The sequence below is a fragment of the Crocuta crocuta genome, unplaced genomic scaffold (genome assembly GCF_008692635.1).
Source record: "Crocuta crocuta isolate KB4526 unplaced genomic scaffold, BGI_CrCroc_1.0 scaffold113, whole genome shotgun sequence".
Taxonomy (NCBI): Eukaryota; Metazoa; Chordata; class Mammalia; order Carnivora; family Hyaenidae; genus Crocuta; species Crocuta crocuta.
The window spans coordinates 2,469,891-2,488,544 of NW_027530368.1; the positions used below are offsets into that span (position 1 = coordinate 2,469,891).

The window sequence follows — 18,654 nt, forward strand, 5'->3', positions numbered from 1 at the left end:
TTTTTTGAATGTTCTTTTTTATTATACAAGTTTTCACTAACTATCATCCACTTGTTTAGTTGTCAGGCCTAGATGACCAATGGGCCACCTCTCCAGGTCATCCGGGGCACATTCTCCAACTTTTCTGGGTTGGATCTGGAAGGATGAGTGGGCTGGGCTGGGTACCATAAGCATGAGCAGCCCTAGAAATGACATGGGCCCCCAGAGTGTATCAGGTCTCCGGAGGACGTGAGTAGTGAGGCCACATTAGCCTGAGGGGAGTCTCCAGGGGTGTGTCCTAGGGCTCTCTCTTCAGTCTTGTCCCCTTCAGTTATGGCTGCCTTGGTCATATATAACTGTGGTTTGCATTCAAGGAACAGGCACAGCAACTTGGCAGTGCTTGTGAATTCATGGGCAAGAGGTGCAGGATCTGAGATCACTCAAGGTTTGATGTAAGGCTTGCAGCTGCGCAGATGTCGGCTTGCCTGGCACCTGACCTGGCCCAAGTACTTAGGATAAAGATCCGAGGATTTCGTGGGCCATGTGCTCAGAATATGTCTGCGATGTGGTGTATGGCCCTGATGAGGGCCACTCAGACTTGAGCCGCATGACTAGAAACAGAGAGCCCAGAATAAAGGAGTCTGTTTAGTTCTGGACTCCACACACCTCAAGAGATGCTCAACGCATAAGTGGGAGCCCAACAAGAGTAGCAGATCTTCTGAAAAACTGACAGCCTGTTATTGCAATGAGCTGCCTGACCCCTCAGTTAGAGAAGGGTCCAAAGGGCAGCGAGGTCCAAAAAGCTGTGAGGGGCACTCATGTGTGATCAGGTCACCTGTTTGAGGATTCGTTCAGGACCTGGCATACAGTAGGCGCTCAGTGAATGCTTATTGAATGAATGGCTTTCCAGCTCAGAGATTTTATAACTACTGAAATCCAGATAGCAGAGGAATCCAGAGGCAGAGAAGGTGAGAAACACAAGGCAGGTGAGGGGGGTTATGAATGCAGGAGGAGTAGGGACTGGCTGGGGCGGGCCTGGCTTGTTGAGAGGAAAGGGAAGGGCAGAAGGCCACTGGGGCCTTGGATGCTAGCTTAGAGTTAGAGCTTATCTTATGGTTAATGGGGAACCAAACCCTGAAGAATTTCAAGCTAGGAAGCAGCTGTGATAAAAGGGAGTTTTCCAGAAGATGAATGTGTTAGCAGGAATCTTTTATCAAGAGATCCTGAACTTCAGAGTCAGCCTACGCCTAAATTTACAGGCTGATTTTTCAATCCTGAAATTCCCAGTCCTGAGTTTGTGACACTTTAGTATGGGTTGTGAAACTCTCCCCAAATTCTCAAGCTATTTAAAAGAAAGCTGCGTCTTATAGCACTGCTTTTCAGGTGGAATATTGGGGAATATCATGAAATCAAGCAAATATTAGGGTGTCCATCTCTATTTGATAATCATCCCTCCTCTAAAGGCGGGGGTGGGGTTGTGTTCTCGTGTGATTTGCGTGAATGTGTGTGTGTGTGTTTCAGGTGGTGATGTACATACATGCCCACTGTAAATACATAAACCGTATCTGGTAAATCACCTGGCTAGTGATTGCCTCTGGGGAGGGTCAAGGGGAAGCTAAGGGTCAAGGGTTGGAAGGAGACTGGTTTTGTTATTTACCCTTCTGTGCGATTTGAATTGTTCACTGTGGGCACATATGACCCACAAAATAGAAAAGAGAGAGACAGAGGAAGTAGTGTGGGGAGAGCTCTGTGCAGTGTCAGTCCGGACCCAAATGGGAGCTCAAGTCTCCTGGCTACCACTGGAATTTTCTTTTTTTAAATAAAAATGTTTCTAATACTTTCCTGATAATACATGATTGTTTTATAAAGCTAAACAATCCTACTTCTCTCTATAGAGTACGTTTGTGTATATCCCTCCAAATTCGAGTAAACATCTAAAAATGCAGGAATCTCTATTTATTCTATCTATATATAATATAAATATGCATATATAAATATATATTTAATACCAATGAGATCATACCATGTCTATTGTTCTGCGAACTGCATTTTAACCTCAATAAATGTTAGACACCTTTACAGGGCAGTCATAAAATTTCAACTTATCCTTTTTAACAGCCATAGTCACACTGCACTAAACAACCTTGTACACACGTATGTCCTTGTGCCCATGAGTGGGAGCCTCTCCAGGGCAGAGGTTTTCAAAATCTTTTTTTTTAATGTTTTCTTATTTTATTTCTGAGAGAGAGAGAGAGAGAGAGAGAGACAGCATGAGCAGGAGAGGGTCAGAGAGAGAGGGAGACACAGAATCTGAAACAGGCTCCAGGCTCTGAGCTGGCTGTCAGCACAGAGCCTGACACGGGGCTCACACCCACGAACCGCGAGATCATGACCTGAGCAAAGTCGGACGCTTAACCGACTGAGCCACCCAGGCGCCCCAGGGCAGAGGTTTTCAAACAGCCACCTGGCGAGGTGGGAGGGGGGGCTTTTAAAAATGCAGAGATCTGGACCCTACCTCAGATTTGGTTTCAGTTGCGCAGCCAGTGTTGAGAGTCACCAATCTAGAAATAGAATGGCCACATCAGAGGGCGTGCACAGACCTAGCTCTGCCAAGTATTGCCAAATGAGCACACTGGCTTTTTACTCCACCTGCAAGGTTTAAATTTTGGTTTCCCTACATCCTCTTCAACATTTGGTGTTATCGATCTCGAAAATTTTTTGTCCGTCTGAAATGGTTCTTTTCTCATTTTAATTTGCATTTTTCCAATTCCCAGGGTGGGTGAGAATTTTTTTCTTAACTTTATTGGGCATTTAGGTTTTCAAATAGAACAGAGAGGAAAAAAAAGGAGATTCCCTATTTCATACCACACACAAAAATAAATTCCGGATAGATTAAAGACCTAAATGTGAAAAGTAAAATGTTAAAGCTTCTAGAAGAAAATATGGATGAACACAGGGAGGGGTAGAGTTTCTCGATGACACAAAAAGTATATACCAGAGGGGAAAGAATTGCTTATATGAGTACATGTTACAGTGTATGCCAGAAGACTCCATCTAAAAGGTGAGAAAACGAGCCACATGCCATTTGTAAACCATTTAACCAATGAGGATTAGTCTCCAAAACATCCAAAGAACTCAGGCCAGATTGATTTTTCTTTAAATTAAAAAATCTATCTTTGACTATTAATAAGATTGAGTTCGTGTTCATTGAATTTTGACTATTTCGTTTATGAATCCCTACTCGAATATTTTTGGGGTGATTTTGATGACTATCTTTCTCTTAATAAGAAGCTTTTTATACATTTTATGAATGGTTTTGCCCAAAAGTACTAGACCCAAACTGGCTGAATTAACAAATGAATGTATTACTGGGGCACCTGGGTGGCTCAGTCAGTCAAACATCTGACTCTTGGTTTCAGCTTTGGTTATGATCTCACAGTTTTGTGAGTTCGAGCCCCTTATGGGGCTCTGCACTGACAGTGTGGAGCCTGCTTGGGATTCTCTGTCTCCCTCTCTCTCTCTGCCCCTCCCCCACTCGTGCTCTCTCTGTCTCAAAATCAATAAACTTAAAAAAATTTTTTTAATGAAAAAAAGAATGTATTACAAAGAATGTATCACAAAGGGCAAGTGCCGAGTGAGGCATCTGTGGCCCTTCCTTCCACCTCTGTGCTCTGTCAGGGGCTTCATTGGAAGGCTCTCCCCTTTCATGTCCTAAAATGGTAGCAGCAACTCCAAACACCGCATTCAGACCCACCACTGCCCAGAGAACAGGAGGCTCTGCCTGCCGCCCCTTCTTGGATGAGAGGAGACATCCCCCAGAAGTCCCCTGCAGACATCTGTCATTGGCTAGGGCTGGCCACATATCCCTTCCTCAATCAATCATTGGCAAGGGAAGGATTATTACGATTAGTTAAGACTGTTCCTCTGGGGGCAGAATGGTTGTTGGGAGTCAGTCACCATGACCTTCTATTGATGAGTAGTAGCAGTTCTTTGTCACATAGAATACATTTTCTCAGTTTTCCATTTCTTGTAATATGATTCATAGATATTGACTGCCACATTTCTCAATGCTCAGATGCAGTTATAAGGGGCATGCATATAATAGCCTTTCCGAAGAGGAGAGGACTGTATTTCCTGTTTGTGTGAAGGAATAAACAGGCCTTCACTACACATTCAGCCCAAGTCGCTTTTTTCACTATCACAGAGTTTGAGTCTGAGCCTTCCTCATTTTTTCCACTTCTCTTTTAGACATCGGTTGTTAAACACAGCATCATGGCCACCACTGCTTTTTGTAACCCTGCTTATAATCTTGACCCTTTTGGCCACTTTTAAAACTGACAGTATGATTTGAAAGCATGTAAAAGAATTTGGGACTTCTTCATCTGCATTTCCTAGTTGGTTATACTTGTGGTTTCATTTTTTTTCTTTACTTGAAGGAAATACTATTCCTGAACTTCCTGAGCTTCTTTAGGAAGATCCTCACATACAGATACCTAAGTGTGGGAACTGTGAGTAGGTCACAGCAATCCCTGCTGGCTGTCAAATTTTTATGATCTGCTTTAGGAAGTTTGGCGATTTCTTTTCACTTTTTTAGACAAGTAAAGCATGATTCTATTCTCATTGTAAAAATTCAAATGGTATTTAGAAAAACAGGGTAAAAAAAAAGTGGAAGTCTTTCAACAACCCCTAATTCCTAAATTTAGGTCCCTTCCCAAGGGAATCACTGTGTGAGGCATGCAACCTTCTAAAACATTACCTGTGGGTTTATGGGCACACAGTATGTGTGTCCCAATTATGGGGTTTTCCATATAGTAAATCATCCTGTACACACTCGGTAGCATTTTTTCATATAAGTTTGTTTTGGAGATCTTCCCGTGTGAGTTCCCTAATGGTGGACATTTAGGTTGTTTCTAATTATTTGCTCTTACAAACAGTGCTATAATTAACATCCTTGTAAATGTCTCTTTGTGCATATGGGCAAGCATTTCTTTAGGGTAGCTATCTATGGTTTGGCAATTTCTGCTGCCTTTAATTGCATTGCCTGGTATCTGGCAGACGATCTTCTGCATGTACAATAACTTTTCATGTCCGTGCTCCATTATAGTGTAAGTTCTAAAAAGATGTTTTAGGCAACAATTAGGAATCTAAGTTTAAGTTCAAATTCTGTGCAGACTGCTATGGGTAGCTGAGGTGACACTTGAACGAACCTCCCCACGTGGCAAAGTTCACACACACACAGGCAGTTGCAGTGGGGAGCAGGTAAGGGTTCCTTTCCCCCACGCCGACGTCCGTCGCGAAGCCCACTGGGATTTTTAAAACATGAAAATACGGGAAAACGCATCTTAGAACCAAGGAGTTAAGATATTTTGTTTTCCCCACATGAATAGCCAAATAGCCCATTGCTTCACCTTCATGTTTGAATGGCCCTTTCCTCTGAGTTGAGAGAACTGCATTACTGCAAACTCATTTCCCCTGCAGGTGGGTGTGTTTCTGGACTATTAACCCTGTTGATCTATGTGTCTGTTTCTGTGCTAGAGCAGAGGGCACACCCCCCCGTAGTCTTCGTTTGGAGAACTTTGCACATTTGCCTTTCTGTCTACGGCTCTTTCTTCTTCCCCATGCTGTCCCTTTTACACAGGGTGCTTCATTAGCTGTTCACAATCTGCATGATTTTGCATCACGATGGGTCTGATGTGAGAACATCTGCAGCAGTCAAGAGCATATTTTCCTCAGGACTTGACACTGAGCTTGCCATCAGCATGAAGCGATCTCTCCACCCCCCCTCCTCTCTCTCTCTAATCCCATGACATCTCTTAGCATAGCTTCTCCAACATCAGTTATGCCTGAGTCTTGAATGGTGTCAATCCGAGTTGAAAATGTGCCAGCTTTCTTAACATTATCACTAACAGACTGCTTAATTAACCTGCTGATACTGTCAATAATAGATCTTGCTGGTGTGCTAGAAAGGAGACCCATGGCCTATGGTTTGGTCTCTCTTTCTCTCTCTCTCTTTTTCATTTGCTTAGGCTCTCAGCGCTCATGACTTGGGAGCTGGACTTGCCAAGAGTGGGATGGGAGGAACTAGGGAGGTTTGAAAGGAACACGGCAGAAATGGAAGTTCTGGACGAGATCATGGAAATGAAATCACTGAAACGGTCTGGTGCTCTCATTGCTCAAAGATGAGGATGGCTAATAACCTGAGCATACAGCAGGTGTTCAATAAATGGACCACCAGTGTACAGTCAACTGAAGATGTTACAGGGCATGCGCCAGTTGAGTAGGCAGGGTGGGCGTTCTGAGGGAGGAGCCTGGGGGTGCCGTCATTTTAGGGTGGCTTTCAGGGTTTTCCCTTTTTTCCATCCAGGAAGCTTAGATAAGAAGAGGGCTTCATCGTGCCCAAACTGTCTTGGCTGTCTGAGGGGAAGGACACTGGGTTTTCACTTCTTTTCCTGCCTTACATTTCATGCCAAGTGGTTTTGTGTTTGAACCAAAGTCCTGCTCTGTCTGCTGTGGCTTCATTTTACATTTGGAAATCGCAGAGAGCAAGCAGATGCCACCACGAGCCTGGAACTGGTTGACCACCACCTCCAAATACTCATGTCTTTGTCTGTCTCTTACGCCTGTGCATGCACACTCGCGCACCCACACAGAGCACGGGGCTGGAGAGGTCTCAGGAGTCCCTGGCTTCCCCGAACCTGGTGGGGGCATGGGTGCAGAAGCTGACATTCTGTGTGAGCTCAGCTGGTGCCCAGAGATCCCATAGGGATGCTAAATGCAGCACCTCTTCTTATACCCCGGGAAGGCTGGTAAGGGCGGCTGCTTCCGGTCGCAGAGTGAGCTGGCGTCTCCTGACTTCAGGCAGATGCTCCTTGCCTGGACCACACTCCTCGGGCCATGGCTTTCCTGCAGTGGCGGTGGTGGTGTAGTGGTGGTGTGGCAGTGATGTGAGGGGCTCTCAGAGGGCAGAGATCGATGCCTTTCAGGGCAGAAAACCCCAGTATCCTCTTCCGTGGTTTTGTGGGTCCCCTGGGAGCTGGGGAGCCTGGTAGCCCCAGAGGTGTGAGGGATGCAGAGTGTTCCTGCCGCCACTAGAGGGCGTGTCACTAACACACAGGCCAGGTGTCTGCTTCCCAAGGCCACTCTGTGGACCCTTCTGGGACCTGAACCCTGGGAGAGTCCAAGGCTGTCAGGAGCTCACCTCTGGAAGTGAGGAGGGGGAGATTCAGAGCAGACACTGTAACTCAAGCCCAGCTGGCCCCAAACCTAGGCTCCCAACTTCTCCTTTACCTCAGATTCACCTTCCTACTACTGTCAATCTCTGCATGTGTGTAACACAAAGGTTTCTTAACATCAGCACTGCTGACATCGTTGCCCAGATAATTCTTTGCTGTGGGGGCTGTGCATTGTAGGGTGTTTAGCAGTACCTCTGGTCTCCACCCACTAGATGACAGTGGCAACCCCCAGCCCCAGGTCATGATCATCAGAAATGTCTCCAAACGTTGCCGGAGGCCCACAAGATTGCCCCCGGCGTGCAGGTGGTGAGCGTGCCTGCTGTGAGGACAGGAGGGACCCGGTGCAGAAGAGGTCTGCCCGTGGTTCCCACTGCGCCTGGGAGTCGTGTGGAAACACGAGAGCTACTCAAGGATGGCATATGTGCTGTAAATACATGTTAAAACTGTATTTGGTCTCCTGCTTTTCTTCTCCAAAGACTGCAGAGCCTCTCGGTCTTCCCCTCTGTTTATTCCACCTCCCCACTTTATTGAAGCAGGAGACTAAGACTCAGAGACCCGCAGGGCCTCAAGCCGCCCCTCACCTGCAGAACCCCGTCCCCCAGCTGCGAGCACCCTCACCGCCGGCTCCCCAGCCTTGGCTCGGGCACCAGGAGCATCTGTGGTCCTCCTCCCACTGCACCTGCCCACTAGGCCCCGCAGCCCCGCGGCTCCCCAAACCCTAGTGCCCCCCCACTGGAGGGAGTGGGGAAGCAGCAGGTGTTGATGCTAATCAGCGTTCACAGCCCAGAACTGCAGTCGCTCCCAGGCTCACACACTCCCCAAAATTAAACACTCATTATACAAAATTAATTGACATTAATTAGCAAAAATTAAAACTTTAAACACAGCAAGGCGCTTTTGGGGGAGGAGTGAAGCAGGCGGCCTCCACATTTGTCACCCCCCACTCCCCACCCGCCCACCACCCTCAAGTCCCCCCAGTTTTATCCTGGAACGGGGAGGTCAGGCAAGGTCAGCACACTCACCCGTCCTGCCCCAGGCCCAGGCCCAGCTCCGCAAGTTCCGGGCGAGGGGAGCAGAGGGACACTCCTGGGGCTGGTCACCGGCTGATGGGTGGCCCACAAATTCTGGCATCCAGTGTCTAACGAAGGAGCCAGGAACCCTCCCTTCAGCCCAGGTCTGTCATGATCTCCTAGCCAAGGGAGGGAACCCAGCCATGTGCAGTGAGAATATAANGCTCCATCCCACTTTGCTGTGTGACCTCAGATAAGTCACCCCCCTCCCCTGAGCCTCACTGTTCCATCCATATGATGAGGGGGCGGCGCTGGGTGAGCACTGAGGTTCCTGCCTGCTCTGACACCTGCAGTCAGAAAGCAAATCTCTGGGAACCCGATTCACTCTGAGGAGCAAAGGGCTGGATATGGGGGGCTGCCATTTTGAGACAATGCCCAGAAAGGCAGCCCGATGGTGGAACATCAGGTACTGGCGAGGCATCTTCAAGCCAGGGAGCCCTCCCAGAGGGGGCATTCACTTCGCCTGCCTGCCAGGCCCACCCCGGAGGAAAGGAAAGCTGCTCCCTTGAGAGCTGGTTGCTCTCTAGCTCCCCCCCTTCCTCTTCTCATGCTGGTTATTTTCCACCTTTGCTCACCAGGTCGTCAAGGGCTCCCAGATCCCTCAGCAGGCTGGTGGGCAGATGGGCAGCAGAACCAAACCTTCACCCACCGCATTCGAACACAGACTCGGCACTTAGGACTGTTGCTGCTTGGGATGGGGAGGCTTGGGTGCAGCCCGGTGGCTTTACTCCACCAGGCAGAATATCATCTTCCCTCTTACTCCTGTCCCCCTGCCTCCCGCCCCCCCTCCCCCCCGGCTCCCCTCTCTCTCTCCAGCCAGTGCCAACATCTGCAACGTGGTCCTGATGCGGTACGGGGAGCTGGAGGAAGGGATCGATGTCCTGGATGGTGATGGCAACCTCGTGGGCTCCTCCAAGATTGCAGCCAGACATGTGGGTCATCCGGGGGCTCAGGGGACAGTGGGGAGGCCAACGACAGGGAGAGGGTTTCGTCGCTCAGGGGCTTCTTGTGCACAGCACCTCTGCTTTGTCTTCTTGGTCTGCCCTCCTTGTCCCACCGTGCCTCCCCTCTGCATGAGCCCTGGGCCTCCAGGTCTGGCCCCAGCCACACCTGTCCCTGCGCGGTCCTTCCTTCTCTCCATCCGCCCTCTCGTTGCCACTTTAAGACAGCCCCACAGGACCTGGCTTCTCTGACCTGTTAATTGGAAAGGGCAGAGGAGACCCCCCTCCCCCACAGAGCTTTCTCTCCCCCACCCTGGGACCTAGGGTCCTGCTCTCTGGGCTTTCAGAGCCTCCCAGGCAAGAAGAGGAAGTATGGGAGCAGGTAGTTCGTGGTTCTGTGCTAATGGCCGCTTCTGCAGGTGGCACCTCACCGGGGACTGAGTGTGGCCGAGGTGGGGCTTTGAGGAAAGAATATCTTGCTACAAGAAGGCCCTCTTTCACCTCTCATTTCACCAGCCTCACCCACACCAGCACCTGGAATTTTTTAGAAAATTCCAGTCTGCTTGTGTATCTCCCCATGCTTTCTCAGCCTTCATCCTAGTGGTGATTAGTGGCTGGTGTTGCTCTGGCCTCTGAGTGCTGGCATGGCGAGTCTGCCATGAGTACGTGAGCATTCGCATCCTCTCCAGCCACTGTCCCTCATCAGCTTTCCCGATGGGCCCCGAGCCTCACCTCCATCCATCAGGCCCTGTCTATAATCCTCTGATGTGGGAAGAACCGTTGCCTTGTCCCAGCCTCCCCTCCCCACTGGTCTCAGAGAACGTGAGTGACCATCCAAGGCTTGTGGGGGGCAAAGGGCCCGGGGGTGCCGGTGCCAGCACTGCAGCCTCGGCTTCTTGTGCTGGCGCTGGGCCCCCCTCATTCCCACACCTGTTCAGAAGACTGGAGGGACCTTCTCCCAGGCCTTCCAGAGGCTGATCATGACAGACCTAGGTTCCTGGAAGACATTTTCAGCCCTGAACCTATCCATCATTGGAGGGGATTTGGCCTCAATTTCCTACCTGACCCCAACCTCCCATCCAACCTTAGTGTTTCCCCCGAGAACGAGGCCGACCTCGGTAACTCTCCTCATGATGCTGGCTGTCTAGGGGAAGGCTCCCAGGGCTTATAAGCTATGAGCCGTTCCTTGGGCCTTCTCTCAGGGCCAGGAGCCCATGGCCTTGAAGGAACTCCCCACAGCGACCATCAGAGTGCAGAAGTGCCTCTGAGCTGTTGCCTTGACCATGCCCTGGCTCCCCAAGAATCCCAGGGGAACCCACAGAGCAAAGACCCAGGCAACCCCACATGGAGACACAGCAGACACTCAGCAGAAGTGTTTCCTGCTTACAAAGCCAACCTCTTGTCGCTAAGAAGGCTCTCATCCAGAGCCAGGAGAGGCAAGACCTTTAAAATTTTTGTCTGTAAGTGGTGTCAAAAAGAAAAAAAGAAAACGTAAATCCCAGAATCTCTGTCCTCCTTCAGCACCAAGAGCCTCACGCGGCTCAGCAGGCCCCAGCTGTTTGCTCTGGTCCTTCCAGCTCCTGCTTTGTTTTCAGAGCATCTTGAGTCCTCCGTATGCTTCCTCCCCAGCCCCTGCTCCTGCCACCGAGGCACCTCCCTGGGCACAGACCCCTTCCTGGGGCCGCTTCTGTGTTGCCACCCCTCCCCCCCACATGGCAGGTGACAGAGATCTGCTCTTTTCAAATGTGTGTGGTGGGAAGATGGGGGTGGCTTTTTTCTCTTGTTTGGAATAAGGCTTTGTGAGCAATTCCATGAATTATTCCATTCAGCCAGATGTGCTTAGCAGCAGTACACGCACCTGGGGGCTACTGAGGAGGGGTTCACCGCCAGGTGGCTGTCCCCCACCCCCTGGGAGCTCTCTGCTCACCACAGCCTCTGCTTGCCCCTCAGGCCCTGCTCGAGACGGCGCTGACGCGAGTGGTCCTCCCCATGCCCATCCTGGTGCTCCCCCCGATCGTCATGTCCATGCTGGAGAAGTGAGTTGGGGCAGCCAGGAGAGGGGGCCATCGCTGGGGAGGAGGGTGCGCGAGAAGGGGAACCAGCTGGGCCAGGGCAGGGGACAGGGGAGCGGCTGGAGCCCACCCCACCCGTTTGCTGGGACTCTCCCGGGCAGCGTTACCGGAATCGTGCCGTGAGCATTCGTGGACTTCTACTCTGCAGGACCCTGCGCCAGGTGCCAGGACGGATGTCCAGATGGATGACACTGGCCCTGCCCCGAGAACTAATGCTTCTGGGGTGTGCATGTGTGTGCATGTGTGTGTACACATGTGTGCGTGCATGTGCTCTATTCGTGCAGCGCAGGACCAGTTGTGAAGAGAGTCTGAGGGTTGTGGTAGGAAGACTAGATTTGGGGGCAGGACCTCCATGTTCAGGCATCCACTGCGAGGCAATTCAATACCGCATGGAGCCTCAGTTTCTCGTTTATAAAATACAAATAGTACTAACCTCCCTGCCTTCGGCAGAAGCACATTCTGAGAACACATAATTGTCATGACGAATCTTATAAAGGTACCAGGGAACACAGCAGTAAGAGCACCAATAGAGTGAGCCTATAGTTAATGAGCGTGAGGTTGAATCGCGAAGACAGATAAGCTACTGGAGGGCAGGCTGAGGGGACGAGGGGAGGAGCCGGAGCTGATCTTCATGCGGGCTTGGGCAGGCTCTGAGGATGAGGGTGCGTCTGGGAGGACGGCAAGGAGCAGGGAAGGGCTCCGGGTGGGGGCAGCAAGGTGAACGCAAGTCTGGAGGTGCGGACCCGAGCTCACGCAAGCCAAAGGGAGGCAGTGACCACTCTCACCTTCCTGATGGCCTAGCCTAGGAGGGGGCGCCTCAGGGCATAAAGTCAGGGTTAGGGACACTCTACCTGGGGCTCTGGAGCAGGGGCTTCTCCCCAGTTTGGGGACCTTCCTATTCCCACAGTACGAGTTGTGATAACAGCTAACAGTTATTAAGCACGTACTATGTGCCAGTCCTCTCTAGCCAGGTCTCTGCCCAAACACTGTCTCCTCAGAGAGCCCCTCCCTGAGCACCCCACGGAGGTAACAGCACCATGACTCCCTCTTCTGTCCATCGCCTTATTTTTATTCATAGCACCTAGCAACATCACAGACCCTTTATCTAGTTGTCTCTCATCTGGCCCACTAGAATGCAATCTCCATGGAGCCAATCCATTCTTGGCATCTATTGCCCTGCACGGCCTCTAGCACAGGGGCTGGCATGTAGTAGATGCTTAGTGTTTGTTGAATGAATATTCTCACTTAACCATCGCAACAGTACAGTGAGGTAAGTGCAACATTTCCGTTTCACAGATGAAGAAAGCAAGGTGAAAAGAAGTTACCCCATCTGCCTATAGTTCTCCAATAGGAAACGACAGAGGCAGGAGTGGTCCAGGAGCGCAGGCTCCTACCACTCAGGCTGCCTTGGGTCTTCAGATCACATAATCTGTGATTCTTTGGGTCTTGCCCTGCATGGAGACAGGAGAGGAGCAGGTGTGGGGTCCTGGTCTCGGGAAGCCTGTATTTTGATAAGAGAGCTGACCATGACCCATGCGCAAGTCAGCTGCAGGTGGGACTGGGCAGTATGTAAATGGGCCAAGGTGATCTTGACTGGAGGCACACTATGGGCCCATCAGCAGGGAAGGCTGGTCCACAGGAGAAGGGCTGCTGCTGACTCCGAGAGCAGGGTAGGATTTCTGTGGAAGGCGGGTTTTCTGGACGAGGTGTGGGTCTGTTGTTCCGGAAACTGAAGACTCTAACCAGACAGAAGGAAAGTGAGCTTGTTGGGGCTGGCTTATCAGGGGTCCTGTGTCCGGCCAAGGAGATGGTCCCTTCCTCACCATGGAAGAGGGGGAGTCACGGGAAGACCTGAGCAGGGGTGTGGCGTGTTGAGCACTAGGATTCAAGAAAATCAGTCCCGTATGGGAGTTCCAAAAAGAAACAGATCCTGGGAGAGCAATAGCTTTGGCGCCCCAGCCCCTGTTGTTTGTAGCTGCCTCATTAAGCTGAGGCTGGTCCCAAATACTAGTGACCACAAGTGCACGTGAGGAGACTACCAGGCAAATGAGGAAGGTAGGGCTTCAAGGCTACTGAATCCCAGGCTTGGAATTTTTTCGGGAAAACGTCTGTGACGCCTTTCTAGTCGGCATCTGAGTTGGGTTTGCAGAAAGTGGAGTGATGGCTAGTGTCCCCTTGGTCTGGGGACATGAGTAGCTTTGGGAAGCTGGGTGGCATTGTTCTAGTTCTGAACCTCCCGGCCTGGGATCTGCACACAGGCCGTGTGTCTGGCTCAGCTCAGAGTCCGGAGAAGCCGGCCAGGTAGGCAGAGACAAGCAGGCCATTTGGTTCTGGTGGCCTTGTATTTGGTCAGTCCTTTTCTGAAGTTCCTGAGAGGGCCCCTGGGGAGGAGAGAGAGTCCAGCCCAGGATCCCTCAGCAATATCCAGACCCAGTTTGTGCCCTCAAAGACGTACTAACCTCCGATCTGTCGGGGAACCCCAGGACTGTGTGGTAGGAGGGGCTGAGCCGGGTAGCAGTGGCGGCAGAGATTCTGATAGCAAAACGGAATCGGGGCTCCTGTGCCAGCACTTCCAGGCCCAGGCCGGGCTAGTGGAGGAGAGTCCCTCAGCCCCAGTCTCCCACCTGGGGAATGACGGCACTGCCCGCTTCATTCACCGCCCTGTGGGCTAGGAGCCTTTGCAGGGCCCCAACGCACACCCTGCAGCCTTCCACACGCAGGGGTGCTAGCAGCGGGGCCTCTGCCCAGACGGCTGGTGGAGGAGCCTAGTTGGGTGAGAGAGTCAGGACAGCCAGGGGAAGAAGACAAAAGAACACTTACAAAGCAGCCTACTTGCAAATTAATGGAGTGCAAACTAAGACTGCTCCAAGTGCTGAGGGAGTGTGCGGCGTGGCGGGGAGGCTGCGGGGAGACAAGCTGTCGCGGTGCGGGTGTGGTGGTGCCATGGCTAGGGCCCGGCTGGCTCTGCCTCTGGCCTCAGCACCCCCTGCCCGGGAGGAGCACTCAGGGACAAGGTCCCCAGGTTTCCTGCTGGCATGAGAGTGGGAGCCCAGCTTGTCCAGGTGTCCCTGTCTCTGAGACTGAAAGGGAGAAAGTCTCAAGTCTGAAGCAGAGGAGCCGCCACCCCCAACCCAGAGTACGGAGGGTGTGCATCACACACACACACACACACACACACACACACACACACACACACACACACACACACACACACACACACACACCCCTTCCCCTCACTCTCCACTGCCCCTTCCCTTGGGCCGAGGGCTCACACACCAGCTCTACCCTCCTGAGGAGGAAGCTGGTTTTGGTCCCAGGGCTGGGAGATCCATCCTCCCCATCATCCCGCCAACTCAGAGGCAGGTACAGTGGCTCTCTCCCCTCAGCCCTGCATCCCTACCCCTGGAGTTTGCCTTCCAGCCAGGCAGGGTCTCAGCCGGGGAAGGGTTCAGACTGCATCCTCCCCAGTGGTTCCTGAGGCTGCTCCCCAGGCTCCCTCCTTCCCTGGGCTCCGGGTCTTTCCTTTCTCCAGGCATTCGCACACACGCACATCTCTCCATCTGCATATTTCAACTCCCCCAGCTGCCTTTCCGATCCCTCCCTGCCATTTCCCTCTCCTCCTCCCCTCCCCCGTCCTGCTGCGTTCACTCTCCCTGCTCGGGGCTGGGACTTCAGGGGTTCCTGTTTGGCTTAAGTCTTGAGGCTGCCTGCTTCCTGAGTCAGGAGCACAGGCCTGGGGCTTCCTGGACCCCTTTTCCAGTGCAGATTTCAGCCAGCCACCCCTGAGAGAGGAGCTGAGGTCACAGCCCCATGTGGAAGGAGGCTGTCCAGTGTCCCTGCCAGGAGTGCCCAGGGACTGAGCCCATGGCCTGTCCCTCACCTGCCAGGGAAGGAGCCTCGCTCTTTCTCCCTGTCACCCCCCAGGCCCTTGGTGACCCTCCAGTCTATGCCTCCAGGGACTTCACCCCCTCCTATCCCCTCCCAGGGACTGAGGTCCCAGTCACTGCTACAAGGCAGGAAGGCAGCCCCACCCTCCACAGCCTCTTCAGGGCAGGGGGCCTCCTGTGTAAGCCTGGAGAGTGAGCCCAGGTACCCCACTTCCTTGTCCTGCTGGAGAAGTTGATCTCAGTCAAAATGATCTCAGAGCCCATGTCAGCCTTACGCCTGGCGCCTCTGTGACGCCCATGGAAGCCCAGAGGCCTTGGGCTGAGCCCATGGAGGGTATGAGGCTCACCTCTCCTGCTCTTAATCCTGTGAAACCGCCCCGTCTCAACTCAGGCTTAATTTAACGGCTAGACAGGTCTTGGGGTCTGGGCCAGTGGGAAGGGCTAGAGGGTAGCCCTAGGATCCTCTCTCCTTCCTGCACATAACAAGAGCAATAACAGCAATAATAACACAAAATTACTGAGCACTTACTGTGTCCGGGCCTTTTATTTGCATAGAATTTACAAATAAGTGGAGCTTTATTTGCACCTTAGTAGGAACATCCTGGGCCAGGTTTTCTGGGGGTCACCTGTTTTAAACTCATGGAAGGTTGTTTGAAATGCAGATTCCCAGGTATGGTACCAACTGAATGGGGATCTTGGGGGTGGGGGAAGGGGCCCTTGGGGGTCTGCATTGTTAAGCAGTTGCCCAGACACCAGAGTTTGAGAACTATGGCTCCTAATTTTGCTGTTTGCTCAGAAGCAGGAGCTATTGTCCCAGGAAGGGAAGTTTGGTGGGGGCGGGGGGGGGTTGCCTGCCCCTACAATGAGGCCCTGTCCCCAGGAGGGCCTCTTACCTGCCTGTGGCCATAGCCAGCCCTGTTGCAGCAGGAGAGGGGCAAGAGCCTGAGTATATCCTCCTCACACCAGGAGCCAGTCCATCGTGAGGAGGCTGAGTGCCCATCCAACGCCCCCTGGCAAATAGTCCAGTCACCCATCCTGCTGGCGGAGGCCCCAGGCCTCCCCAGGTGGAATGGCTGGTGGTCTCCACTAAAGAGCCTGCTGGTTTATACAAAATGTGAAGTTCTGATGGACAACAGGGTAAAGGTATACTGGCCAGCGGGCATGACCCCCACTCTGTCTGGAGACCTTGTTTCTATCATGGAGCTGGGGGACCCAGGGCAAGGAGGGAAGCCTTTCATACACTTCTCCTGCTCAGGAATCCCACCTCCAAAGCTTGTCCTGGGGGGTGGGTGCCAGCTGTGACATGCTGGCGATGACTCTGGCACAGGGTTCTACAGATGGGAGTTGGGGGCAGCATGGAGCGATAGCTCTTGCAGGGAGTCAGGAGTTCAGCCAGCAGCCCTGTCTGCCTCCCGTGGACTTAGCCATGGCCTTAGGCAAGTCATCGCCCTTCTCTGTGGCTCTTGGACGGACGTGGACCAGGTGGTTGGTGGGGTGTGTGCACGTGCCTGTGTCCACGTGTGTATGTGTGTGCGTGCGTGTGTGCTGTTTGTCTCTTTCCCTGAACTTGGCATCTACTCTGATTTGTTCAGTGCTTTATTATGTGCTTCCTTTGAGGGCCATTTTTCTCTGCTGTGTGCCTCCTCCGTTGTCTCCCCCACATGTGGCCTTCTTTGCACAGAGCTGGACACATGGTGGGGTGGGTACCCCACAAGTACTAATTTATGATGTATGACTGAGAGTTCACCCAGCAAGGTCCTTCAGGGCAGGGCCTGGGGGAAAGGGTGACGTTGGGGAAGGCACCCAAGATCGAATTCCACCACAACTATTTAGCTACAGGTTGGCACTGACCTAGAAGCATGCTGCCCCGGCCCTGGGACTCTGAGTGGGACCCTGCATGGAGGCTAGCAGCAGCTCACCCTGTCTTCCGGTCTCATGGATCCCCTCTCCTCTGTCCCCCACAGAACGGCTCTCCTGCAGGCGCGCCCCCGGCTGCTCCTCCCTGTGCAAAGCCTTGTGTGCCTGGCAGCCTTCGGCCTGGCCCTGCCGCTGGCCATCAGCCTCTTCCCACAGATGTCAGAGGTCAGTGTGGGGAAGGTCTTAAGGGCAGGACCGGGGGGCCGGGGGGGGGCACCATTTCACCACTTATTAACAGACACTTATTCAGTGCTAACTCCTTAGCCCTGAGCTCGGCACTGGAGTTAGAGCCATAAAGGAGACACATCCAGGCCCTGACCTCTCCCAAGCTGAGGACCAAGCAGTGAACATGACAATTATAAAGGAACTAGCAAATGAAGGGTGAGGACCGTTAGGAGGGAAAAGTCCAGCTGGACATGGATGGAGACAGTATGGGGCTCCAAACCCAGCCTAAGAGGGAAGTGGCATTTCATGGGGCCTCAAGGATGAGCTGGAGTTGGCCAGGTGCAAGGGGGAAAAAGGGACATGTGGGCTGCGGTCACCTGGGGTGAAGGTTCTGAGGTGAGGCAGCAGATAGCACTTTACAAGAGCTGAGGAAAGTCTGCATCATAAGCAGAGGGTGAGCGAAGCGAGGTGGGCCAGGCAAGGGTGTCCAGGGCAGGTGGGGCTGGGCACTTGGAAGCCAAAGCAGAGAAGGCAGGTGTCATCAGAAGGGCCGTGCGAGGCAGGACTGCGGATTCCCAGTTGTGAGCCTGGGCTGGAGCTCTGGAGAAGGAGCCATCAGGAGGTGGGGGCAGGCATCCAGCAAGAGATGGTGTTGGCTTGGACCAGGCTGTTGGCAGTGGGCATCGAGAAGTGGGTCCTTTAAGAAGAAGTTAGGACTATGAAGAACTGCATGTGGTGGGAGGGAAGGGAGCCGGCAGGGTATGCATCCAGCGTGCTGCTTTTGAACAACCAGGCAGACGTAAGCGCTATTTAACAAGATGGAGACAGGAGGAGAGGTAGTTGGAGGGAAGATGGCATATTGAGTTCAGTGGACACGTGAGGTTCCAGGATCCTGTGGAATGTGCAAATGGGGCTGGAATCCAGGAGAGAGGCCTGGGCTAGAGGGACAGAAGTAAGGCCACCAGCATAAAAACAATGATGGAAGCTAGGGAGCCTGTGGAGAAAAGATGCCCTGGGGAAGCGTGGCGTCCACGGACCAGAGGCCAGTTTGATAAGTTCCGAGCTAAGTTGGGTCAGGGGGTGGTGGGCCACCCACAGAGGCAGGCACTCCTGAGAAGTTGAGCCCCGTGAAGTTGAAGAGTGTCCGTTGGTGTCCCAGATGATGAAGGCAAACCCTCTCCCCAGGAGTGGGCCCAGCCGAGGGGTGAGGAAATAGGGTGGCAGGGCTGACGGCTCTGTCCAGGGGCTTGGCACTAAGGGAAATCAGAGAAATAGACCTGCAGCTGGAAATAGATGTGGGCTCAAGGGAGGTTTTGATTTGCTTATTTTTCCCTTTTTTAAATGAAAGAGATGGGAACTTGTGTAAATGCAAAAGGGAAGGTACCTGGAGA

The 18,654-nt window shown here is 52.5% G+C and overlaps 1 protein-coding gene across 4 annotated transcripts in view; it reads left to right on the plus strand.

The window, feature by feature from the left end:
- Positions 1 to 18,654, plus strand: part of SFXN5 (sideroflexin 5) — a 114,051-nt gene that overhangs the window by 79,335 nt on the left and 16,062 nt on the right. For 3 of the 4 annotated variants that reach the window (XM_077766291.1, XM_077766293.1, XM_077766292.1), the window contains 3 exons: positions 9,098 to 9,213; positions 11,173 to 11,258; positions 17,146 to 17,263. In XM_077766291.1, the coding sequence (XP_077622417.1) occupies positions 9,098 to 9,213; positions 11,173 to 11,258; positions 17,146 to 17,263 (320 nt within the window). The remainder of the gene's footprint in view (positions 1 to 9,097; positions 9,214 to 11,172; positions 11,259 to 17,145; positions 17,264 to 18,654) is intronic. The other variant, XM_077766294.1, reaches the window with a different exon arrangement.